The 27,445-nt window shown below is 40.7% G+C and overlaps 2 protein-coding genes across 3 annotated transcripts in view; one reads left to right on the forward strand and one right to left on the reverse strand.

Annotated features, from left to right (window-relative positions):
- The window catches only part of LOC131682195 (uncharacterized), a 75,670-nt gene extending 61,518 nt beyond the window's left edge, over nucleotides 1-14,152 (forward strand). For both annotated transcript variants that reach the window (XM_058963523.1, XM_058963516.1), the window contains exons 5-6: nucleotides 13,219-13,483; nucleotides 13,545-14,152. In XM_058963523.1, coding sequence (XP_058819506.1) covers nucleotides 13,219-13,483; nucleotides 13,545-14,024 — 745 coding nt within the window. In that variant the 3' untranslated portion in view covers nucleotides 14,025-14,152. The remainder of the gene's footprint in view (nucleotides 1-13,218; nucleotides 13,484-13,544) is intronic.
- A 35-nt stretch (nucleotides 14,153-14,187) lies between these two features.
- LOC131682208 (clusterin-associated protein 1) lies at nucleotides 14,188-27,155 on the reverse strand. Its single transcript, XM_058963537.1, has 3 exons — nucleotides 27,091-27,155; nucleotides 14,401-15,567; nucleotides 14,188-14,337 (listed from the first exon to the last, which is right to left on the reverse strand). The coding sequence occupies exons 1-3, from the start codon at nucleotides 27,110-27,112 to the stop codon at nucleotides 14,216-14,218; spliced, it is 1,311 nt and encodes a 436-aa protein (XP_058819520.1). The 5' UTR covers nucleotides 27,113-27,155; the 3' UTR covers nucleotides 14,188-14,215.
- Nucleotides 27,156-27,445: the final 290 nt, after the last annotated feature.

A 27,445-nucleotide genomic window follows, 5' to 3' on the forward strand; every position in this document is an offset into this window, starting at 1 on the left:
TCGTTGGCTTCTCGGGGCATCATTACGACTGAGCTTTGTAAGCGTAGCTCGACTTTGCAGTCCTGTAAAATCTCACGAACCAGACGCTGGAACGATAGCCTACAGATTAGTTGCCCTTTAGTTGGGGCAAAATTCTTGCAGGGCGACAGTTCCGATGAGTCACCAGTAGCTGGGGCACTTTTTCGGCCTTCGTCATTGCCAACTGCTTTCCTCCGGTGGACTGGCTGCTTGCTAGTACTTGAACGCATACGAATGATGAGAAAAACCGACCGACAGATATTTATATAATCGCGCTAATATGCACTACTATCGCTTTCTCGCTCGTTCTCGTGCCGTGCATGAGCCTTTCCTTTCCGCCCGGCTTCTAATGGCCTAACCAAAGGAATATGCCGTCGTTTCCCCACCAACTGCTCTCGTCAAGCAACCCAATGCGAATAATCATAGGAACAAACATGTAGTTGACCTATATATAAACTTTTCATTATTTTATTGTTCGGTTGGTCCACCATAGTGACGGCTGTGTGCGGGATGGGCTGAAAATTTTCACTTTTCCGAGTCGTTTTCGAAAGATTTTTCAAAACACATTTTTTTGTTATTAGTGCATGTTATACATACTTCAAATTTTAATACAGCATAGAGGAACATATTTTCAACAAATTGGCCTAAAAATCAAATCATTCTGTTAAGTATGTTAAAAGTTATTAACGTTCAAAATCTGACGCGGCGCCCCAGCCGATATTTTGAAACGGGACCCCTATATTGAAAGCTTAAATGTATTCTACATTAAAAATGGCAAATGACCTCCAGTGTGATCACTTCTCAAAATTATGCCAAATGTCCGTTATGCCAAATGACCTGCTGTGTGATCAATTCTAAAAATTATGCTAAATGACTAATGGAGAATCATTTTCCTGGTTCGTTTCCCTTTAATAATGTACAAACGCAGAATCAAATTGAAGCATAGCCTGACTCATATGAAGCTAGTACCGAAGATTATGAAATAGTCAGTGCTATCAAATACATATTTGTATTTGGTGCTATATTCACAGACGCAAATGTGGAATGGGCGATCAACTCCTTTGAACCATTCAAATCGCCGGGGATGGACGGAATACTGCCAATAATGCTACAAAAAAGCAAACAGCATATCATTCCATACCAGACGAAAATGTTTAGGGCAAGTCTAATACTAAACTATATACCTATGTTGGTTGGAACACTAGAGATTTCTATTGAAACAAACGAAATCTCACTTGCGGTTTTTTTTGGACATAGAAGGGGCTTTCGACAACACATCCCATAGTGCAATGCGGAAAGCGAAGAGAAATTTGGGTTTGATATTTATACAATAAATTGGATCAACTCAATGCTTACAAACCATGAAATAACTAGCACGCTTGGAAACACGTCACTGACTATGAAAACAAATAAGGGATGTTCCCAAGGCGGAGTTCTATCACCCTTATTGCGGTCATTAGTTGTAGACGAGCTATTGAAATCATTTACTGAAATGGGATACGAAGTGAATGGATTTGCAGATGATGTTGTAATACTCGTGAGGGGGAAATGTGACTATATTATCTCAAATAGAATGTAATCTGCACTGAATTTCACTTCAAAGTGGTGTAAAAAGGAGGGCCTGAACAAAAATCCCTCCAAACCAATCATAATCCCATTTACTCAAAAAAGGAAATATTTTATATCAATACTTTTGCTCAACGAAACAGTAATTGAAATGTCCTCTGAGGTAAAGTATCTGGGATTGATACTCGATAAAAAGCTAAACTGGAATGCGCACATTGAGCAGGTTATAAGCAAGGCAATTAGTGCTCTTTGGGTGTGCACTAGAACAATTGGTAAAAAATGGGGTCTCAGAGCAAGTATGGTTCACTGGTTAAACTCTACAATAGTCAAACCAAGAATAACATATGCCTCGCTAGTTTGGGGGCCTAAAACAAAAGGGACATCAACTCAGAAAAAGCTAGGTAAACTTCAAAGGCTTGCTTGTGGAGCGATAACCGGCGCCATACGAAGTACTCCATCAAAAGCATTAGATGCAATGTTGCATCTCCTTCCGCTACATCAGGTAATACAAAGGCGGAAAAAAGCGCATTGCAAATAAGTCGTCATAAACAATTATTATCTGGAAATTTAACAGGACATCTTGCGGTTCTGAAAGATATTCCTATAAATAACCTCGTCATTGCAAATGAAGACTGGTTGTATGCGATGCCGAACTTTGAAACTACTTACAAAATTATGAAGCCTGAACGGACAACCTGGGAACTAAATAGCCCTAGTCTCCGCTCAGGCTCAGTGATTTTCTTCCCAGATGGGTCAAAAATGAATAATTTCACAGGATCTGGTATTACAGGACCAAGAATGAACACTAGTATCTCCATGGGATACTGGCCGACAGTATTTCAAGCAGAAATATATGCCATTCCAGAATGCACTTACGTATGTCTGAAGAGAAAATACCGGTACGCAAATATTTGCATTATCTCAGATAGTCAGGCTGAGCTCAACGCATTAAAGGCTTCTATATGTCGCTAAAAAACTAGTATGGGAGTGTATTCTTGCACTCCGACAATTGGCAGAGAAAAATCATGTTAATTTATACTGGGTTCCAGGACATTGCGGAGTTGTAGGAAATTAAAAAACCGATGAGCTAGCAAGAAAAGGGTCTTCCACTAATTTTATCGGCTTAGAACTATTCTATGGAGTCTCATTGAGTGCCCTCAAAATGGAATTGAAAAAGTGAGAAATCACAGCTATGAAAAACAATTGGAGTACTACACCTGGACTACGACGATCTAAGGAATTTATCTCACCCAACGAGAAAAAAAGCCTGGAGTTGCTTAGTCTAAGCAAAAAAGAGCTACGCATCATAGGATACTGGCCGCTAAACTACTACTTACTTACCAGGCACGGTCCGAGTAAACATCATCTTAAAAAAAATTGGTTAGCTTACAAACGATACATGCCGCGTCTGCGGATCTGAAAGTGAAACATCAGAGCATCTGCTCTGCGAATGCAGTGCATTGATACAACGCAGACTAAGAGTCCTCGACAAAGGAAGATTGGAGCCCTTTGATATGTGGACTGCAAATCCCAAGCAGGTAATAAACTTCATACGAAGTGAAGTGCCTAACTGGGAAGAGTGTGTATCTTACTAACGACAATCACTCATCAATAATGATATGTCATAGTAGATAGTACACTTAGATTAAGGAAGGAGCATACCACAATAGATCTAAATACTGGTCGCAGTGGTTCGTCTCCAACAAAAAAAAAAGAAGCATCTATACGCCCGCCCACAAAGTTAAGATGGACGGCGTGGTCACCGATTCAACTTTGTTAGGCGCAGACCAACTGAAATACGAGATTTGCTATTTCAAGGACCCCTTTATCCAATAAGCGAAGAATTTGAACAGAAAAAGACTAGTGTGGCAAATGCTCAGAGAATCTTTAGAATGACTATTGCATTAGGAATGCTGAAAAGCCTGCCTATATTGGAGAGTGTCCACATGATCTACAGTCGTGATTCGCTGGTAGGACACTTTTTAACTGGGCCGCTTTTTAGTTGGACCTCCGCTAGTTGGACCATTGTCCAACTAAAAAGCATCTGAACGTCAAAATCTCATGTCAAATTGACTTTGACAATCTATCTAACAATCTTTTACACTACCAATGTCTTCTTTGGAGAGTTTTTGACATTTGTCAGTCGCTATTAAATTCGTTAGTTGGATATAGGCGGTGGCCCAACCAACGAATCACGACTGTTTCAAATTAAATTCTTTACATAGGAGTCAAGAAGAAATTTTCGGTTTATTTTTATTTTCGATGTTTATTTCACGAATGTTAAAAGAATACTGAATTTACTGCGCTGAGTACACGCCTTATATATGCTCATCTTGCGCGATGTAAGCTCCGCCTCCTTGCAGTTAGTAAAACTCCGATTCATTTTTAGTATTGATATTATTCCTTACGTGGTTTTTGCTACATACCGGCGGCCTTGAAGACATGGCCTTCAATCTTCGATGATAGGCAAAGGACATATTTTGGAAATAGCTCTAACATATTCACCATTTGTTGTCTTCACCGTAGCTACTCTCACCTTTTTGTCAGTACCAGGATGAACAGAAACGATTCGTCCCAAAGCCCACTTCATGGGTGGTAAATTATCTTCCTTTAGCAATACTAAAGCTCCTTCTTTGATGTTTTCAGTAGATGTTTGCCATTTGCGACGTTGCTGGAGATGATGTAAATATTCACTCGACCAGCGTTTCCAAAATCGTTGTTTTAACTGTTGAATGGATTGCCAACGCTTAAGGCGACCTTGTGGTACGTCTATCAAATCCAATTCGACTGGTGATGTCAATCGATCGCCTATCAAAAAATGAGCTGGCGTAAGTGGTGTGAAATCGTTGATGTCGTCAGAGATGGCGGTCAAAGGACGTGAATTCAGTATCGCTTCTATTTGAACCAAAACGGTGTTAAACTCTTCATATGTGTAGAGCAAACCATTAGACAGTTTCTTCAGGTGTGTCTTGACGGATTTAACACCAGCCTCCCACAAACCTCCAAAGTTGGGAGAACGTGGTGGGATGAAGGTCCATGAAATGTTGTTGTCTGCCAGCGCCCTTGACAATTTACTCTGGTGATCGGTTGAATTGAATAGTCTGTACAGCTCCTGAAACTCGGATCTTGCTCCAACGAAATTTGTTGCGTTGTCACTATAAAACTCGGATACCATTCCTCGTCGACCCATAAATCTTCGAGATGCAGCAATGAAAGATTCCGTTGTCAGATCTCCAACAAGTTCCAAATGAATGGCCTTCGTGGCCATACATATAAACACTGAGATATACGCCTTTAGCTGTGGAGCCCTCCTTAGTGTACTCGAACGGATCATCAATGGACCAGCGAAGTCAACGCCAGTCTTGGTCTTGATGGTAGAACACGACTCGATGGAAGATTTCCCATAATCTGATGAGCAACCTTAGCTCGAGAACGCGCACACGTCATACATTCGGCCACGACCTGCTTAACCAGATTTTTGGCACCAATTGGCCAATATGTTGTTCTCACTTCATTTAGAAGTGCCAGAGGTCCTGCGTGCAATTGTTTAACATGCTCTGATCGCACGATGAGTTTAGCAAGAAAGTTGCGAGGTGGTAGAATAATCGGGTGTTTTGTGGCGTATGGTATATCTGCATTTTGTAGTCTTCCTCCGACACGTAAAATTTCAAATGAATCAATAAACGGGTTCAACGACACAAGTTTACTTGATTTTGATACACCTTGCCCTTTGTTTAATTGTATCAGTTCTTCACTGAATTCTGCTTGTTGCACATTACGAATGATTGCATTCATGGCACCGTTCAGCTCGTGCGCTGATAAAGGGCCGACCAAACGAGTCTCTTTTTGAATTGTGGTGGTATTATTCTTGAATCTAAGACACCACGCAACAACATGCTTGAGAGTTCTAAGCGTTGAATACTTACTGAGAAAGTGTGGCTCAGAAATACAACTGTATACACCCTTCGTTTCTGGTACATTTTCTCCTCGTAATATTGGTTGTTTAGGCCATTGAAAATCGTCCATGAGCCACAATGGTCCGTTCCACCATACTGATGATTCCATTAGTAAATTTGGTGGGAGCCCTCTAGATACAATATCAGCTGGATTGTCCTTTCCCTGTACATGTTTCCAAGTGTGTTGTGATGTGAGCGTCTGTATAGCTTCCACGCGATTTGCAACAAACTCCTTCCAACGAGTTGATGGAGCGGAAATCCATTGCAGAGTTATAATTGAATCGGTCCAAAGGAAACAATGGTCAACCTTCAACTCTATAGACATCAAAATCTTGTCAATAAGTTTTGCAAGCAACAAAGCCGCACTCAGCTCCAATCTTGGCAATGTCGTTTTCTTCAATGGTGAAACCTTTGATTTTGAGCATAGTAAATGAACTTGCACGTTGTTTTCAGAATCCTTGCTTTTAATGTACACACAAGCGCCATATGCCAACTCTGATGCATCTGAAAATCCATGAATTTGAATGGATATTGGATGTGCACTCCTCATAATCCATCGGTCAATGCGCAGTTGATGCAGGCCACTAAGTTTATCGTAAAATGATTGCCATTGAGTAACAATTTCAGCTGGTAGAGGTTCGTCCCATCCAATGGCAAGCTGTGTTATTCGTTGCATAATGATTTTTGCTATGATAATTACTGGGGCAATTAATCCTATTGGATCATACAGACTGGCAATGGCAGACAAAACTAATCGTTTCGTGTAATTCTGAAACGTTTTCAACTGTGTTCGGAAAACCAACTGGTCGCTGAAAGTATCCCAGTGTAAGCCAAGAGATTTTACGATGTCGTCCTTATTCATTTCATGCAGTCCACCTTTCTCAATGAAACCCTCTGGTAAAGGTCGCAAAAGATCTGGATCATTGCTACTCCATTTACGTAGTTCGAATCCACCTTTAGACAAAACATGGATAATTTCCGTTTGGCGCCCCAGGAGTTCCTCCTTACAGTCTGATCCATCCAACATGTCGTCAACGTAAAACCGTTTCAAAATAGTATTACAGGCATCAGGATGGTTATCGTTTTCGTCATATGCTAATTGATGTAGAGTGCGAATGGCAAGAAATGGCGCCGAACGTGTACCGTAGGTAACTGTATTTAAGCGGTATACCTTCACTGCCTGTGACGGATCTTCTCTCCAAAAAATGCGCTGAAGATCGGTTGATGCTGAATCTACTAATATCTGACGGTACATCTTCGTTATATCCGCAGTCACGACGTATCTCCAACACCGAAACTGAAGAAGTAGCATCAATTGATCTGCTTGAATTGTGGGTCCAGTCATAAGAATATCGTTCAAGGATATCCCCGAAGATGTTTTACAGGATGCGTCAAACACTGCTCTCAATTTTGTAGTTGTACTACTTGGTTTTAAAACAGCATGGTGCGGAATATAGTGTACCACCGTGTTATTAGATTTTGGAGTTTCTACTACACTCATGTGTCCATTCCTTTCATATTCTCTCATGAATGTGACATACATTTCTCGCAAATTTTGATCATTAAAGAGGCGCTTCTCTAAACTGTGGAATCGTCTTAGAGCGTTGCACTCGGAATCCCCCAACATCGATGGTGACAGCTCAAATGGTAGTGTGACTTCGTATCGACCATCAGACAAACGTCGATGAGTTTGGCGAAAATGTTGCTCACATTTGTCCATAGTTGCTTGCTTTGCTACACTGTGCTCCAGCTGCTCTATATGCCAAAATCGTTCTAGGCTTTGTAAAAGTTCTGTATCTGCCGAAGTACACGGCATTACAATGTTACAAATCGCACGGTCAATGACATTTTCCGTATTGCCAGAAACTATCCATCCAAATGAAGTGTTCCAGAGAATGTATTTATCCTGCTCAATCTTCTCCGGCAATAATAGTTTCCAGAAGATTCCAGAGCCAAGCAATAAATCGACGGTATTTGGATTAAAGAACTGTGGGTCAGCTAATTGATGTTTGAATACAGGAAAATCATCCGCATTCAACTGCACTGCTGGTAAGCTTCCTGTGATCTTCCGCATAACGTGGAACGTTGTTTTAAATTGTACGTCTTTTATTCGCGATTTAACAGTTGCAAATATTTTTGAGGTGACCCTACTTGTACTGCCACTGATACCTTGAACTTGAAGCACTGCCTTTTGCTTTTTTAACTGTAGTTTTTGCAATAGAGACTCAGTAACAAAATTACACTGAGATCCGGAATCCAGAAGAGCTCGACATCGTACTAGTGAACCGTTCAGTGCTTGTATCAGAACAACTGCTGTTGCCAACATATTCGCTGCATTAGATGTTGAAGCTGCAGCAATAAAACTTTCCTTATCTGAGAAGTCTTCGGGAGTTGAGATTGACGTTGATGTTAAGAGCGTTATGTTTTGGCTAGCGTCGGATTCGCTACCTCGCGATTCACCCGGAACGTGCAAAAGATAATTGTGTCGCTGTCCACACAGTCTGCAGTTACTTGATTTGCATTCCGATGTTTCATGTCGTGTCGAAAAACAGTTGCTGCACAGTTTTAATTCTATCACGGTTCTATTTCGCTGATAAATCGGCATTTTTAGAAAACCTGGACACTTGAAGAGTGGATGGAATGGTGATTTTTTACATATTCGACATTCTGATGCATTTGTTGTGACAATGCTAGTGACCGCATTGTATTTTGGGCGACTTGGGTTCCTTTTTTCAACAGCCAATGTTTCCAATGTTTGGCACCTGACCAGAACAAAATCTACCAGCTGTCCTATGTCTGGTACTTCCGAAGGCTTAATGCTATTCTCCCAATCGCGACGTGTAATAGGATCTAACTTGCTGGATAACAAATAATGTAAAAGTGTTCCCCAATATTGCGTCGGCTGCCCAAGTTGTTTCAGTACGCAAACATTTCGTTGAAAATCGGTTAATAACTTGCGCAACGATTTAGAAGATTCCTCAGTTATCTGAGTTAGGTGGAAAAGGTTTTGAACGTGTTTGTAGATGATTATTCGCTTATTGTCATATCGTGATGATAATAGCTCCCAAGCTGCGGCATAACTAGCTGCGGTATTATCCAAAGTATCAACCATATGAACAGCTTCGCCTTTGAGACAAGATTTTAGATAAAACAGTTTCTGCACATCAGACAACTGACCGTTGTTATGAATTAGTGCGACGAAGGAATCTCGAAAGGAAGGCCAATCCATTACGTCTCCGTGAAATCTCGGAAGCTCCAACGGTGGTAAACGGAATTGTGGTTCCACATACCGAATAGGCACCACTGCTGCAGACTGATTATGCGAAGGTGTTGGGTGCTCATCTTGATAGGGAGGAGCGGATGGTATCACACTGTTTTGCGCGGCTTCTAGCTTCTCAACGATTAAGCCAAGTTTTGCTACTGCGTCAAAATATCGTGACTCAAAGCCTGCTCTTTTATTGTCCTCCTCATCCGCATTGCTGCAATCTTCATTCTCGATGTTGATCTGAACGGCGTCGAAATCTTCCCATAGTCTATTGAGCCCATTTATGCGTTCCCTGACATGCTGCACTGTCTGTTCTTTGAGTGAATCGAAATCTGAGATGTATTTTTCGATTCGGGTCATACGTCCGAAGATAGTTGCTCGCTGACGACTATATTCTGCCATATCTGTATGATATAGTACTTGAATCACTGTTGATGCGTGGGTGTATCGTAGGGACCAGCTGCTGTGCTAACTCTGCTTCCACGTTACCGCTACCACGAAATTGCGATCGTACTGTTACTTTTTTTTGTTCACAAACACTGCCGTGACAATACTTTTCGTATCAACTCACTCCGAAGCGAATGCGATGCGCTGCTGCATCGCTTTGCGACCGACCGTTTGCAAATTTGTACCCGACTTGCACACGTACGACCGACCGACCGAAATATTTCTTGACTGGTTGTGGTTCTGAAAAGAACCGGTTCGAAGGACCAAAAAATGTTTCAAATTAAATTCTTTACATAGGAGTCAAGAAGAAATTTTCGGTTTATTTTTATTTTCGATGTTTATTTCACGAATGTTAAAAGAATACTGAATTTACTGCGCTGAGTACACGCCTTATATATGCTCATCTTGCGCGATGTAAGCTCCGCCTCCTTGCAGTTAGTAAAACTCCGATTCATTTTTAGTATTGTTATTATTCCTTACGTGGTTTTTGCTACAACGACTGTATTACATTGACTCGCGAGCAAACAGTCCCCGGAAAATCCGAAGCGTTCCCTTAACATACGCTCTAAACACTTTTTTGTATAAAAACTGAGAAAAAGTTGCACCATTCACCACGACAAAATATGCTCTCTTGGCTCAGGAAGAGTGCGACTCTGACATCCTGTTGTTGGGACATTTGTTACAAACTGTTGATAAAGATACACAGGTCTGTTTTCGACATGCCACAGAACTTGAACAGAAGTCTACTGTTTGACTTGTGATTAATTCGGTATTCCACCCAATCAACGTCAATGACACATCGATACAGATTTATCTTCACGACGGCTCAGTCGAAGTTTTATTTTGAGTGAACTTTTCAGATAACGCCCAATAATTCTTCGCAATTCCTTTAAGCTGCGTTTTCGGCTGAGAATCGATACAGGAGCTGTAATATCACAATAATAATGTCTGTGGTAATATTAGGCTTGAAATAACCTACAACAATGGGGATCGGTGATGATTTGGAATCCTGCGAGCTAGCAGACATGATATCCGCAATATACTTTCACTATGAGACCGGGAAAACCCCAACACTGTGATATCCGAGTATTTGGGTTGGATTACGTTTCTTCCGATACCGGGAGAAACTGAAAAGTACTCCGGAGCAAACGAGGAGAAAATCGTTCTTGCATTCTTTTCTTCTCTTTGTTCTACTGCTGTTAGCAAACCGGAGTAAAAAGAAGCAAGGTTATTGTGTTCTTGTTTGCTCCGGAGCAACTGAATACAAGAAGCTTGTACTGGAACAAACAAGCATCAATTGCGTTACCGTTCACGCTTGTAAATTGGAGAGAAGATCCGGCGGCCCTAATCAATTCGTAGTAAAGGGGCTTGCATTGCACGGATGTTGTAGCGTCCGATACTAGCCGAACCTTTCCCAGCTTCTTGGTGTTAAACCGAGAGTTAAATACAACGTGCAGGAGTAGATACCATACCTTAGTTGGATTTTCTTCCGTCAATTTCTCCTAAGTAGCAATGTGAGCGGAAGCTTTATTTTGACTCTTCACGTTCTGTCGCAGCTCTGGATTTTTTGACAGTTCCAGACTCTGCATTCGCTTAGCTGCCATCGAGAAATTGCCTGGCATTTGCGGGTCGTCATTTTTCCCAAAAATCCCCCCCCCCCCACGAAGCGCTCGCCGACTTGATGGCGACTATTTGGTTAAATAGTTTTCTGTCTCTGCTGTCCTCGGCAGATTCAGATAATAGCATGAGAGCCAAGTCTTCTCCAACGTGAAGTATTTTCGAAGATGATTCTGCATATTTAGGTCCTTTGGTTCTGTTCAATACTCACCTCTAATTCTTCAATACGAACCTGAAAGAAAATGAAATTTTATACAATGTAAATATCTGTAAATACTTACCTAGCCCTAAGAAGAATTGAACTAATCCTAGAATATTATATACAAAATGCAATGTAAAATACCGTACGATTCGCACAGTCAGCCCACTGTGCAAACCCTAAGCAGAAATGGATTCTGCAAACCATAACATAGCTGTCAAATAGCCGCAGCATAAACACACGTAGAAAAATGTACACAAACAACATACAATAAATTGAGATAGTTAAAAGCAATCAGTGGTGTCGGTCGCAGAAAAATAGTTTTCGAGTTCTATTCATTTCGCGATATCCAAAGTCCCCTACAAACCCGTTCATTTCGCGCGCGACAGCTGAAAGTGCAGTGGATGCAGAAAAGGTCCTGATTCAGCAGGTGAAACGGCAAAAACTTTCTAAAAGATCCAGAAAGTAAGAAGAGTGGTGAAGTGCGTGAACAGGTTCGCCAACTAGTTGGTGGCCAGCCAATCCGACCGTCTTATTATAACTACCCTGGGGGTCGCATATTGTTCCATCGTTTCTACAACAGCCCTGTTTTTACTCTTTAGCCTGCCCTGTGAAGATCGACAACTTATCGAGCTTGCCCTTTCTTGGAACAATCAGAGCCCTCGTCGGTTTCGTTTCTTCTTGCAGTATAGTTAGACACTGATTATCCCCAGTTTTCTCTTTCGTCTTCTAGTATGATCTATAATCAAGGAGCAATGATTTGTCCGAGATTTTCACTCGAAATGAATTTTAACAGCATGATGATAGTTGTAAAATCCCGCTGCGCGCAGGATCATTATTAGGAAGCCATTAACTAATACAGCTGAGGAAATCTCTCGACATATAGATGCCTCCCTTGTAAATGACTTACCTCTACGAAGTACGAGACTACTGCACAATGACGCTGGCAAAGGACCATCGTGGCAGTATCCAACATCCGCCGTGCAGTGGCAGTGGCGCCAGTACGACTAGGCATTATTGGCGAAGTAAGGCCGAGGGATTGCCCTTCCTATGATCATTCTCAGGGATAGACCGTTCCAACATCAAATTATGGTCTTGTCAAATTTTGGTCTTGTCAAACTGCAAATGACGTGAAAACCCAAGATGGTACCAGATAAGGTAAAGGCATACGTAAAGCGAGAGTTTTGGTTTTACGATTGGCAAGATCGACATTGCGTAAATACTGATTCACTTCCCAAAAAAGCGGTTAATAGAAACGAAATTAATTAAAACAATGTTTTGAATATAGAAACTAGTGCTTTCAGCCTCTCAAAGCTTTTGCCACCAAAAATATTATTGTACACACATGTATACACCTTATGCAGATTATCTTGAATCTGTTTTGCGTTTGTCAAATCTGCCACTCTTCTTATTCTTATCCGGACACGCTCTTTTTCCCTTTGGGGCAGACCCTCGGGTAAATCTACACCTCACAATAGTAGAACGCGAGATATAGCTTACTCCGTATACTATTCAACTCTGCTTCAACTGCCATCTTCTTTTTCAGCAGTTCTCTTTCCATGTGAAGCTGCATTATCTTTTCCGTTTCTTCTTTCATTTGGAGCAACTCTCGCTTGTGCTGCGTCTTGCTAGTCCTTGGTTTGTTCCGCGTGTTTTATGACAGCTTCTGCATTGTTCTGATTCTTCTACTGGAACGTTCAAAACCAAGGGATCCAACGTGATGTTTGATCCCCACTCAGCCAGAAAACATTTTAGCCGTCAGTAGGATCGTAACACCCGCCCTTCAAACGTTGTCATGTGGTCATGTGCCACAATGAAACGCAGTGCTAAGACTTTGCCTCGTACTTTGATGTACCAATCAATAACATCTCGAGGACCGAACACCTTCCGAGTGCCTAGAATCTCATGTGGGGTCACTTCAATCGCCAACCTCAGCTTTTCGAGCTATGCTTACGATAATTCCAGTTTAAGAAGTTTATGTGGTTAAAGAGGTGTACGCGTCGTGTCGTTCCTCCTCTATTAGCTTAATCTTCAATTTTAAAATTGTGGAATTTTTCTCTGATTCAAATTCCGCTTTCAACCAACTTTTACTTATAACGAACTTTGGAGAAATTTTATAAAATTATCATGTTTCCTTTCCTACTTCGCAGACCCTCCCACAAGTCGCAGATGATGGAGAACATGATCAACAGCAGCTCACCGGGCTCGCAAGCATTCCTGTCCCAGCAGAAAGTCGAAGACTACATAAACTCGCTGCAGGTGGATCCATCCATCAAGGATATGATGTTTCAGACGATGATGAACCGCGGCTACGGATCCGTGTACGGCGAGAAACACCGCACCGACACGTTTAGCAACGGAACGGGAACAGGCTCGAGACCGGTTATGCTAGTTCCTGCCTGCGCTGGCAATGGGGTAGTACTCAACACAGTAGACCTAAATCCAAACACTGATTCTTTCATCCGTCTCCTTATAGATGCCGCAAATGTTACCCATGTACTCAACACCTCCACCTCCGGCGATGTATTCCCCTAATATGATTCCACCGGGCGTTCACCAATATCCTCCGATGTATCCGGAAAGTGCCCTGCTAGAGGCGCACATGGCACGTGTTAACCGAAGACGCTCAGTACGGGCCAATTCCGAACAGAGTCTTACACTGCCGGAGGAACATCGCCGTCAACGTCACCACCGAGGAGATGATTCCAGACAGCAGGAGAAAACATTCACCTACACCGGACTAGATCGGGATATTGCCGATAGCTACCTTGCGAAGGAGGAGGAAAAGTTAAACAGTAGCAGCATAGTCAGCTCCGGTGGAGCTTCACACCCTCCCGCTCATTCCGGTCCAGAACAGAGCGATTCTCACCAGACACCTCCACTAACCTACCACCACGATCTGATGCTGATCGATCATCGGCACCACTTCGAACGGTACAACGATGTTCATATGTAGAGTGAAGGAAGGAACAACGGAGCATTCACTAGCCACGTAAGTATTGGACACAAACGCAACCCTGCTCAAGTTGATTTTAGTGCAACCTAAGAAAACATTATTTCTTCATATTTCTTGTGTATAAATCGATGTAAATTTTAATTGTGTTTTAAATAAATTTTACAATTCATAAGAAACCAAATAGTATTAGATTAGAAATCTTCATCGCTCTGATCCTGTTTGGTGCTGCGATTTAGGTTAGAGTTCTCCCGGGCTAGTTTCGCCAAGCTCACGTCATCCTCCTCATCGTCATCTGTACGAAGTTCGTCGATTACTAGAACAAAAAAAAACATCAAAACATGGCGACCTTTTATTACGATATCACAACCATCCTTACGTCCATTCCCTTCCATTTCCAGGTCACTATCCGATTCCGCCGAACTGCCGAGCGAACTATCCAACGGGCCAAGATCATCGTTCATTCCACCAATCATTCGAACTCGATCGCGACCACTCAAGGACGGTACCTGTCCTTCATCATGGCGGGTACGGAACCGTGTTGAACCACGATCTCTGTTCAGTAGCTCGCTTCGAAGCACTCGCTTGTCTGACTTCAGTTTCACATCCTCCCGTTCGTCGAAGTCATCAATTTCGTCATCGTTTTCATCGTCCGAATCCATCAAACCCTCCGGCAGAATCGTCATGCTACTGTCCACCATCTTAGCGATCGGTGAAGTAGGTGTCGAGGTGCGATTCTTGCTGATCAGTTGCGACTTCAGTGCGTCCACACAGCGAATACGGATGATGTACTGCTCGTACAAGTTCTTTAGTTCGATTTCGAGCTTTTCGAATTCTTCCAAATATGCCGGACGAACTTTTTGCAGTGCCTGCAGGCGTTGCTTCGATCGCTCCAGCTCAGAAGATTTGCGCTGTATTTTCGATGACAGATTTCCGTTTTCAGCGTTCAAACTCTCCAGGGTGGATTTCGAGCTGCCCAGTTTGGACTCCAGCGAGGCAATGGCAGATTTTATAACCTTCTCAACGGTAGCCAGTTCTAACGGGCGAGTTGATTGGATCGTCCGTGTTTCCCGATTAACCAGTTCCTTCCGAAGCAGATCGTACAAGGTGGCACCTCGATTCGTTAACTCCGACGACAACCCACGAACCTTCTTCAGATCGTCCATTTTATCGGACAGATCAATCTCTACGTGGGACTTGATCGACTCATCGTCGGCACCTGTTACCTTCGGCGAGGCAATCAGCAGCGATGTAACCTTCAGTAGTTCGCTGGCCGCTGCTGCCGAGCTGGCGTATAGTTTTCTGGGGTTAATCTTAATGCTGGATTTGGTGACTAGAAATTCGGTAGCCGAGCGAACGAATGCGACCCGTTCCGATTCGGTTCGGGTGCCACCGGGCAGAACCAGAGACGGTTCCAATCGACCGATTAGCCACGTTAGGATGTCCGAGTAGGCGTTGAAGCTTTCCGGTCCACCGTACGGGGTGTTCAGGACGGAGATGGGTATGTTGTTCGGGTAGCCGAGCAGCTTCAGATGCTCCGAGAGGTCTGTAAGGATGGGATGAGAGGGAATTAAAATGTATGGTTAGCTAGCGATGGCTGGGAGCTTTATGAAGATGTGCTCTACTATTTTATGTGAAGTTATCTTGAACTCGTGGAACGATCGAGGTTATAAGGAGCAATGATAAAAAAAGGATTTTTGAAGATAAATTGGATAGAACAAAAGCGATACGTTCACTTGGAACATTTATCAGATTTCTAATTTTATTACAAATTTTATTCAAACAGTTCGAAAATTGATTTTAATTTCAATTCAGCTTCATTCGCGTTCGACATGCGGAAGCGCACAGATTATCAGTTGTCGCAACAGCTCCTCCCGTGACTCTGGAGCAGGGTCTAACAAAACGGAGCCAGACGTTCCGTCTCCAAGCTTAGGCACCGGAATCTTCGCCAATGCAGTTAGGCAACTCTTTTTGTTCTCTTCGCCCGCCATAAAATCTTACTTATCCGCTTACATCAATTTGTTGCTCCTCTTGCCATTTTGATCCTTGATCTTCGTCTTAGGTCTGAGGCGGTCAGACTAATGAAGCGTGAAAGCGATGAAACGGATACGCACACTTTTCAGCATTTTCCATGCAAAAGTAATTCTCATGATTCGCTGTTCACTGATAACGATCCATGGTGCTACAATGGTCTCTTTGCTTGTATTTACTGCAATGCATGACGTGCGATGCGAACAGCCAAACAGACAGACGAACCTTGCCAAAAAAAAAAACGAATTGATGTAAAGCAATCCCACTAAAGGACACCCGGATACGAGTCGGAAGAACCACACACTTTTGTCCCGTCCAGCGCAATAGTCATTCAAAATTTCCGCTCACTAGCGCAAAAGGTTCCTGAAACAATCAACTCTGTGATTCAGTAAATGCACCCACGATAAAATCGCATGGCTGACCACACCGTCGATCTGAACTTTGTTAGTAGGCATGTAGACGCCAAAAACGTCATTTGCTTGCTTTAGACAGGATATCATCATTCTGAGCATATCTGGGTGATTTTTCAAGATGGCTGAATATTTCTGCGTCAGTTATTTCGAAATTTTTAGAATATTAGCGGATCATCTTTGACACGACAGTAGTTCAGATATGGTCCGACCGAGTTCAATGTGCATAATTTTAAACAGGAAAGTGCAGTTTTCGATTACGATTCTTGTTCTAACTTTTATTTTACAATCAGCTGGATCTATTCAGAGAAGTTCATTTATGCACGAGTCTAGAGCCCGGGTCAAAGAGAAAACTTAAACTTGACAGACATGTCAGAAAGGCAAAAATGTCGACACTCTTTACTCAATGTATGGCTAAGTGTTGTTAACGATTTTCTTTGCAACCGACACATAGAATTTGTAAAAACCTACATCAGTACCAGATCACGAAAGCATCTCTGATTCAATCGCTTGTGAAAAGAGATGGGTGGGTAACGTTTGGGACATAACCGCAAAGTCGTGACGGCACGTCCCAAGTAACCATAAGCATTAAGCCATTGCACTATATTGGCTATACATTTGCACTAATGTTGCATTGAAACTCCATTACAGCATTAACAATGCAATAAAGCTCTTTATTAGCATCAATGATGCATAACTGCACAGCCGACATATAGCATTATAGCTTGCTCTATATGCGTATATAAAGCTGATATAACGCGTACATGCTTCAAGGATCTTTAAAGCATGTAAGCTTTACAAGTGCATTTAATGCCATTATAGAGCATATAAAAAGCTGATATAATGCTATTGTAATGCTGTGGGTTTATATGTTATGCAACTCTTCTTGAAGATTATATTCGGCATATTTCATTTCAATCGAACATATGCAATATAGTCCAGGAAGCAAACGCAGCGCACTTACCGTGAAGGACGAGGCAAGGTACCTCAGTTCGAGACTTACTAAAGGTAATTTTCGTAAACATTCATATCATGTGAGAACGAAAACCCATTAAGGATATTCATTACAATGCATTAGAACAGAGTCAATTACGGTTTTAAACAGAATATTTTATTTTAAATTTTTTCATTTTTGCTCATCATACCGAAAGAAAACATAAGAAATGGTTTTAAAACCATGGCGGACAATGACAACCAACTGAAGCTTTTTAATAGCATTAGTAGTGCCAATATAAGGCTTTCAAATTTGACATTTGTACGCTTTTGCTATATAATAGCATTAGTACTGCAGAAACGAGCTGTCAATCTCCGCACAATAATAGCACTATATTTCGCCTTTTCTGGCATAATATCGGCATTAAATAAGTATTTAGGGCTTCACGGCTTTTTAGGACAGCTTTATATGTGGATCTAAAGCAGATATTACGCTACGTTATAATGCTTATTGGTTACTTGGGGTGTTCTGGTAATTCAAGTCTATTGATATGCACCGCAATCAATAATCCACCAACCAGGCCACAACTCTCAAAAATTATATACTGATGGTGATCTACAATCCGCGGCTCCGTCTGTCACCTTCAAATACCAAGCGTCAACTGATTCCACGAATGTACAAGTCAAGGTTTGTGACTGGAATTTACCTGAAATAAGCACTAATAAAACACGAAGTGTCCAACACAACCCTAATAAATCGACTGCTTAGTAAACTGAAGTACACGTAGTCTCCTGGAAAAATCCTCCTTCCGTTGCCTTCAAATACCTAGCTTCAACTGATTTCGCAGTCTTCCAACAATATGCTCCGTCCATCGCATTCAAACGCCTGACTTCGAATGATATCAAAAATTATTGTTGAAAAGTCCAACTGAAAAAAGAAGCAGAAGTTAACCAAAGGGGCACAACACTGAAAATCCGCCAAGGGCGCTAGAAGACCACGCCACGGCCCTGACTGACTGTTGTAACGACATTTAATTAGCAAGGAACTGGAAGGTGTGAACTGTATTTTTGAATATTAAGAGCCATTGTAAAGGGCGAACACGAAATTATTGCGACACCGAAAATGTCATGCCAATTTTCTTATAATGTTTAAAATCAAACCAAAATTTAGGGTAGTTTTATACATATATTTACTTCAAAAATCAAAAGAAAAGTTGATCGATGGAGCCTTGAGTGTAATAGTGCACGCATTTTCGCTTGATGCCCTCTATCAGTCTTTACAGTGTCATCCGGTACCACTTTCTCAGTTTTTTTTTCCATTTTCTTAACATGTCCTTCTCGTCTTTTACTGTCTTCTTACTCTTCTGAAGTTCCCGCTTCATCATTGCCCAGTACTGCTCCACCGGGCGCAGCTCCGGACAGTTTGGCGGATTCATGTCCTTTGGAACAAAATGGACAGAATTGGCCTCATCCCACTTCAGGACACTTTTAGAATAGTAGTGGCATGATGCCAAATCTGGCCAAAATAGCGGAGCTTCGTCGTGCTGCTACAAGAACGGCAAAGCTCATTCCTCTGTCCGCAAGAGCAGATGGCCTGCCAAATGAGATATTTGGAGGCGAACTTCGACATTATCTTCTTCTTAAATTTGTCGTCCACATAGAACTTGCTCTTGTCGGTGAAAAACTCCAACCCCGGAATTTGTTTAAAATCGGCTTTCATATACGTTTCGTCGTCCATCACACAGCATCCATATTTTGTCAGCATCTTCTCGTAGAGCTTCCGTGCCCGAGTTTTAGCCGTCGATTGTTGCCGCTCACCGCGGTTTGGGAAGTTCTGTACCTTGTATGTATGTAGTCCAGCTCTCTTCTTTGCATTCTGGACGTAGCTCTGCGACATGCCGATCTTTTTAGCCAAATCATGGCATGAGACGTTGGAATTTGCTTTAATCATCCGCTTCACCTTTCCCTTCGTCTTTTTGTTCTCCGGTCCCGGTTTTCTTCCAGCTCCTTTGCCGTGGTCCAACGTCAACCGCTTCAACACTCTGGAGACGGTTGAATGGTGAATGTTCAACATTTTCCCCAACTGCCGGTGCGACAGGTCAGGAAATTCCAGGTGTTTGGAAAGAATTTGTTCTCTCGACTCGCGTTGGTTCACCTCCATTTTCGTTGAATCGAAAAACACACCGCCCTTTACTCAAGAAAGAGCAAGGTGTCGAAGGAAGAACGTTTAGAAAAGTGTGGAATAAAGTCATATAAGCAAGCTTAGAGTATCCCGACGATTCAACCCTTTGTCTTCTACCTCAGGAGTCAAAATATTTTGGCATTTAAAAGGCGAATCACCTGAGTTTGCGACATGTCCGGACAAGCGTTAAGTGACTTAGTATTTTATGATATCGGAACCAATTGGAGCAACGTAAAATTAAACAGTTTTGAATTTCAATATAGCACTTCTTGCACGGATATGAATACAACGAAGTAATTGCGCTCGAGTTTAATAATTGCTCCTTAGAAGACAGACCCTGAATTTCGGGAATACAACTTGCGAACTTAGCATCTGTTTGTGGATTTCGAGGCAGTGACCGATTCATTCTAACGAAACGAATTGTGGTGCCAGATAATGCTTGAACTTGGCTTTCCGACTCGGTTGATTCATATGACGCTGGATGGGTCAAAATAAAGCACCAGAAAAGCCAAAAAAACCCTAGCCTCGTTTGTGACGTTAGATGTATTGAAGCAGAGCGTGGTACTTCCCGATTGGTTGTTCATTAAGAGATATCGCATGCTTCTTAGCTTCCGGATGACATAGACACCATTGGAGTTGATCGTACAGCAGTTGAAGGGGCTTTTGTGTATTTTAAAAGAGTGGCTGCCGCAAACGCCCGCACGGTTCTAGTTCTGAGGTAGAAATGAATGCGGTATGAGATTGTCGACGAGATCATATATCTTGGCCGTAAGTGACATATGATAACGAAAATAGCCGTTACATAGAAAGTTGTTTGCTGCTGTAAATAGGATCTTCTACGGTTTGCATATTCAGCTGAAGTCTCGTAGCCTACGGACGCGCGTGGAGCTTTTTCCATACATATCACAGATACTCCCTGTTGCTCTGTACGGACATGAGACGTGGTCGTTGAATTTTATCGACTGGATGGTGTGCACAAACATGCAAACGTCGCAAAGTTTGTTAAGCACGGCAGACTACAGTTAGTTGGACATGTAGCTAGTATGCCGGAAGAGAGAACAACTAAAATTATGTTCAGTTGTGACCCTGGATCAGGTTGTTGATGTTGGTGCAAATCCCGAGGAAAAGACGCGAGCGAATCTTTTACGTTCAAAATTGGAACAAAATCTTAGACAGCAAAGCAGTGTTTCAAATAAACCACACATTTCACACCAAGGAGCCTGTTTCCAAAGGAGCGGTGGAAACCAATCATTGCTATGCACGTTTCTGGGAGTGAGTAAAAAAATCAATCGATTAAATAACCACCCCCATTTGATACACAAAAAGCAGTTCTTTTGCGGGCATTTTGCTTGACATTGGGCAGCATTTCGGGCTTAATCGCAGCAATTTCAGCTCGTATATTAGCTTTGAATTCGTCAAGGTACTTAGGATTGCTAGAATACACTTTACTTTTCAAGTAACCCCACAGAAAAAAGTCTGGCACCGTATCCGGAGAACGAGGAGGCCATTCCAAATCACCATTTTTTGAGACAACGCGTCCTGGGAATTTGCTCTGCAAGAACTTGATTGCGGTGTGGCAAGGTGCCCCGTTTTGTTGAAAATAGAAGTTTTCAGACCTTCTTTCTGCATTTGTGGACAGACAAAATGCGCTAAAATCCAACGGTAGCGTGCGTTGTCGATGGTCTCTCCCTCTTTGAAAAAATAAGGACCGATGATTGTTTTGGAGCACACTCCGGCCAAGATAGTTACTTTCTGGTCGTGTAGTGGTGTTTGATGTATAACGTGTGGGTTCTGTGTCCCCCAAATTCGACAATTTTGTTTATTTACTCCGCCGGAAAGGGTGAAGTTTTCATTATTGAACGATCGTTTTCAATGTAAAGTGCTACGATTTCAGCGCGTTCTTTTAGTTTAAATCGACTTGTAGCTAAAATAGCACTAAATGACCACCTTCGAGGTCTATCGAAAAGAAGCTTTCACCATGATCTGTATTGCTTTTGTGCTTGATAAAATGAAAATTGAAAATCTAAATTGAGCTCGGGCTTTTAAACTGTATGCTGCAATTATAATCTAGCAACCTGTTTTCACTCCTTGGTGGTTTTCACTCCTCAGGAGCCAAAAAACCATGAGTGATGAAATCATGGATTTGACTGATTTGTCAAACTATGGTTTTTTCAACGCATGCTGATTGGAGTGATTTTTGAAACACTGCAGCAAACAAAACTATGATTGGAGGCTTTGAAACATTTTTTTTCGAATAAGCGAGGGATGTCCGTCTCGATGATATTTGAACGAAAAGTTTTTTCGTACTTCGTTCCTATGCATAACATCGTGTTTGACGTTTTGCCAGGAAACTACACGATTCACCCAAATTTATCGATGAGTTCCAAGGTGCACTATCATCATGCAAAAATAATACCCCTGAATCAGACAGAATCAAACTCACTTTTTGAAGAATCTTTCTTATCCAGCAAAGAGTCAATAATTAAATTCATACAAGCAGCAGACCAATCCACAAGACTGGAGACAAGTATCAGTGATTATTATTCTTAAACCGGGATAACCAGCTTTCGACCACAATTCGTATCGGCCGATTGAAACGTTGTTCTACTTTGCCTAGAAAATTTGGTTAATGCAAGCGTTTGTTATTAAAACTCCCCTTGGTTTCCGCAAAGGGAAGAGCACAAACGATATGCTGTCAGAAAAGCACATTTGCTTTTCTCATTGCGGTACGGCAAATTCTTGAAGCGACTACATGTGTTTTCCACAAGGCACATCCCTTCTCGTCAGCTTACCAGACGCAATTGGTTATTAATCTATTGGTCATTGGAAATTTTGTCATAAATTTGGCTTACGCAGACCAAATGTATGACAGTGTGCTTCAGCCACGCGCGCCACAAATTTATTCATTAATATATGTTTCTGTAAGAATCAGATTCCCCGTTCTATATAGAATATTCGTCCATGAAAGAGAATATTCGTGGAATTTTCCGATCATCTACGTTTGCAGGAGATCCCAATGCAAACAAATACAAAAACATTAATTACGAAGAAACGATCTTCACGAATCACGTATACGTGATTCGTGAAGATCATTTCCTGGACACTTCGATATATCGTCGCTGTTGTGTTATCTTATGACAAGCACCATTTCGAGAAAAAAGATTTTTAAAGTTTGAGACTATCTATCTTGAATCTTATAAATGGAATAAACAATTCAAAGAAGACAATCGATGCTTTTATCTATTCTGTATTAATATCTCAAATATTTCGAAGATCGGGTGACTATGTTGTGAGTTTTTACTTTAAAGTTTTTACTATAAATGTAAACAAAAGTCGCACTCACACGTGTTGTAGGTGCGTATTGATGACAAAATTTGTATGGCGTGTCATATTCGTGCATGTAAAATTTTCCATAGAAAAAAAATCATCAATTATTAACTTTTATTCATATCTTTGGCTTCATTTGGTCTATAAACAAACGGTGAAATGCATTTTAAAGGAAATGAGTCAGGGAATCTAGAAAAAATAGTTATTTTTGGTTACAGTGTTGCCAAATATGCTATATTTCCAGTTTAAAACTAAGATTGCATTTTCTCACAATTCGAGCTTTTTTGTTTTGAAAATGTGTTTCTCAGCTAATTTTACATACAAAAACATCTTATACATCAAGATAATTTAAGCCAATCCCCAGACACAGTCATTTGAAGCAAAAAATTAAAAATTTCTCAGCACTTTTTTCGCTATATCTCAGTAACCAAGCAGAATGTCAAAATTCTGTAAACGCCACCTTTTTTAGACAAGTAATGTGGCATATCTAGCTCAATTTAACCCAAAATGGCGTTTGTCATAAGATAGCACAACAGCGACGATATCGAAGTGTCCACTAGCTTCGGTATTTTTAAGGGGGGATTATCATATTAACGGACAAATTATACTGAATCTGCACACGGTTCACAAAAATAATGTGTCCTTGTTAAATGCTTAACTCTTCTATTATTTTGAGGACTTTATTAAAAAAAAATATTCTTCAGTTGGCATCCTGGATTGCATACTTGAGAGTATATTTTCTAATTAAGGGTCGATTTCTTCACCTTCGCTTAGCGCTTAAGCCAGGTTTAAACGTACTGGTGATCCTGGTTTAAAATTTAAGCGAGGGGGAAGAAATTGGCCCTAAGAGCTCTGACAGCTCATTTACAACCACAGATTCAATGTCAAGCCAAAGGAGTTTGTTTTCCTCGCGAAGAGCCCAACCTCGACCGATTTTTGCAGTGCAAAACTTTTTGTTTTCCTCACGAAATTATTCGGCACCATTTCTTTCTAAATGGGAATAGAAAGGTATATAGGGCTCAGCAAATGGGCAATTCAACGCTTTCTTTTGTGAAAAGGGCGATACTTACAAATGTAAACATAGAGCATTTTAATACATGCTGGGATGAGGATTTCGAAACGCAAGAAATTCGCTTAAAATTTGGATTCTCTGATATTGCTTTTGTAAACAATAGCAAAAAATTAAACGGGAAATAATGAAAGAACGCGTGTATCTTTTCTGCAAATTTTATAAAAATATCGAAATATTAGAATATTTGTGTGCAACAACCACCGAGTAGATAGGATCATAGATTTTACATAATAGAACGGCCCTTCACAGAATAACTTTGAGAATAAAAACCATTCGCTCCGCTTTTGACTAAAAATGTAAATATCACCTTTATATTTCTTGTGAAAAAAGGGACTAAGTCGAATTCTTGAATAAAAATGAATGTTTCGCCGTTTTTTTACTTTAATTATAAATTGAAATTGAACTAAAACCTAGGGGCAGATCATTTGTGATGCATTTTTAAAAATCAGCTAAATTAAGTGCATTTCTTTCCATCAAAATAGAAATTCATAATGTATTTAGCTTTGCGTGCAATATATTTTGCGTTACGTGTAAGACGTCAAAACCATACAAAAAAATAGCCCTACATTCAACAAAACGTCGAACAAAGTGAATCAGCGTAGGACGTTTGTTAAACAAACCTTTCTGTGAGGGAGTGCAAAGTTTAGGCAAAAATGGAAATTAAATGCATCTTTTCTAATTTGTTGCAAATTTGTTATACATTTCTAGAGTGATCTGCCCCTAGACTAAAATGCATTTTAACTAATTTTGCACCTCTCTCTTGTTGTTTTTCAGTCACATGATATCATAATAGCGAAAACTCGATTTGTTTACATTTGCGATTTATGTACTAATGGAAGATCTATGTCGAAATGTGATTTAGGAACGATTTATTTGCCCTCACTTAACGCTTAAGACAGGTTTAAACGTACTGGTCAACCTTGTTTAAAAGTTAAGCGAGGGTGAAGAAATCGGCCCTTAATAGATGTGATAAACACTATAGAATTATTATTATTTGAAAATTCATCTCGAAAAATATTTTATTGTATAATGAAAATTGTACAATGGATGATTCTAATCCCATGCCATACTGAGTTCAATAATGATGATTGTCAAATTTAATTAACTCTTGCTATAAACTTTCAGATACTAGCTCTGGGATACCGATATCTAGATTTGCAACGCGGTACCACAGATAACAGACATTTAGGCTAGAACAAAAAAAAATCAAAAACCTGTGTAAACTTTCAAATTGATAAACGTTGGAAATCCGTGTTTCACTATTGCCATCTGCGCAACTGTTTGCTATACATGTTTGACAGCTGCACTCTAACTGCATTGTATCGATCACTGCGCCATCTACAAACGTTTGCCAAGCGTGTTTCAGACGTCTGATTTATTCGGAATCTCAGTAGCGGGTATTTACACACGATTCAAATCGAGCCTAAACGTCTGTTATCTGTGGCGGTACTATTAAGGTCGCCTTTAGGTAGCGATGTGAATCATGTAAAGATGAAAATAAAAAGAAAGTGGATGTTTCAAGAACTAAACATGCTTCGCAAAAACCCATTTTAATTGCATTAGAACGCAAAAGTCAAATATAAACTTTAAGCGTTAGAATCGGACTGTGGTCCTTCAGTCTAAGAATTGATAAAAAAGCTCTCCATCGAAAAAGTCGACAATGATGAACTTCTAGCATGAAAATCGGCTCAAAATAAATAATTCATACACAGGAAAATCGTTACATTCATGCACTATGCTAGATTTCTATTTAGTGGAAAGTTTTGGTGAAATCTATTTTTTCTCTATTAAGGAGAAAATTGTTTAAAAACATTTTGCGCGTAAAGTGCACAAAACCTATAACTAAATTAGTTATGTAATTTGCGTTTCAACTTTATCTCATCAGAATCCGACACTAACTACAGGAAAAAAAACTATTTCCCTTACTAAGAAGACAGTTATTTAAAACCAGTTTAGCGCGTGAAGAGCAAAAAACCTATTACTAAATTAGTTATTCAATTTGCGTTTCGACTTCGTCTCATCAGAATCCGATACTAACTTAGTGATAGGACAGGAAATAGTTCTTACCAAAAAAAAAATTCCACTAAGGAGAAATATATCATAGCGCATATTGCATTGGCTTGCTGCGCCAAACCAATTTTCGATTTCATTAATTCACATCAGCTTAACCCTTTCATGCCCAATTTTTTTTCTAGTGCACAAAGGATTTCAAAACTATGTTTCCTTGAAAATGGTGGAGTCAAGAAACACGAAAAGCCATTTATCATAAAGATTGGTGCTTCCCTCGCAGTGCTGGAAGCTGCTAAATTTTTACCTTTCAATGCTCAATACAATTCTCCTAGAATATTTACAATAGTCCACTTACGTGGAAAACGTAGCCAAAGGCACTCTAAATTGATAAGTTTTATCAGTTTTCAATAATATTGAGCAATAACGAAGATATATGAAAAAATTATTTTTCGTCGTCAACGTAAACTGTCCCTGGCAGCACTGCTCCATTGGAATCCAATCAGACTAATTGCAATAACTTCAGTTCTACAGTTGGTCCTTGTAACTGTTAGTACTGAAATGAAAGGCAATAGTCAGGTTTATTGGCCTTACTTGTTTTTGTGGGCAAATCTTGTCTCAATCAAAAGTTATAGCTGTTTAAAAACGTTGTTGTCCACAAACAACATGGGCATGAATGGGTTAATCAGAACTCCTTTTCTTGCGGGACGTCACGCAGGACTAGGTGATGGTTCAGAAACGCAAATAATATTTTAGTTTTCTGGAACTAGCAACAATCCTGCGCTAACTTAGTCCTGTCACTAAGTTAGTGTCGCATTCTGATGAGACGAAGTCGAAACGCAAATTCCATATCTAATTTCGTTACATTCAAGGTTTAAAGTCGGATAAAAGACTACTTTGTAAGAACCGGCTATATTATTGTCCGAATTTTATATTGCTTTTAATCGATTCTCGCACCGGAGAGCTTGAAGTTTATATTCAATTTTTACATTCTAATATATTTAAAGCGACTTTGACGATGCATGTTCTGTTCTTTCGATTTTTATTTTCAGTAGCTTATTGTTATTTTGCATCCTCTTTCAAAACACGAATTTATATTTTACATACCTCGAACATCTTTAAACGACATGTCTCCTTTTACTAACAATTTCGTTAAACTAGTTCTGATCAGCAATCACTGGAAAAATCCCAATAAAATCGTCATATTTGTTGCTTGTAATGGTTCCCCTGGCAACGCCGTCGGATTCCAATCACTCATTGTTGCACCGTATCCATTTCTACTCGGGATACGATGTATTTTTCTATGCGCGAAGAAAACTATAGTGTGCGTGACTCCGACAAAACACCTGCCTCTGCTGGCTGACTGATGATGGAAGAACACGCTCCACGCACGCGAACGATGGAGCGAGATCGTAGCCCGGGCACATCCGCATGCGAGAGCGAGACCGAAAGAACCACAAAA

This window comes from Topomyia yanbarensis, chromosome 1, assembly GCF_030247195.1.
Source record: "Topomyia yanbarensis strain Yona2022 chromosome 1, ASM3024719v1, whole genome shotgun sequence".
Taxonomy (NCBI): Eukaryota; Metazoa; Arthropoda; class Insecta; order Diptera; family Culicidae; genus Topomyia; species Topomyia yanbarensis.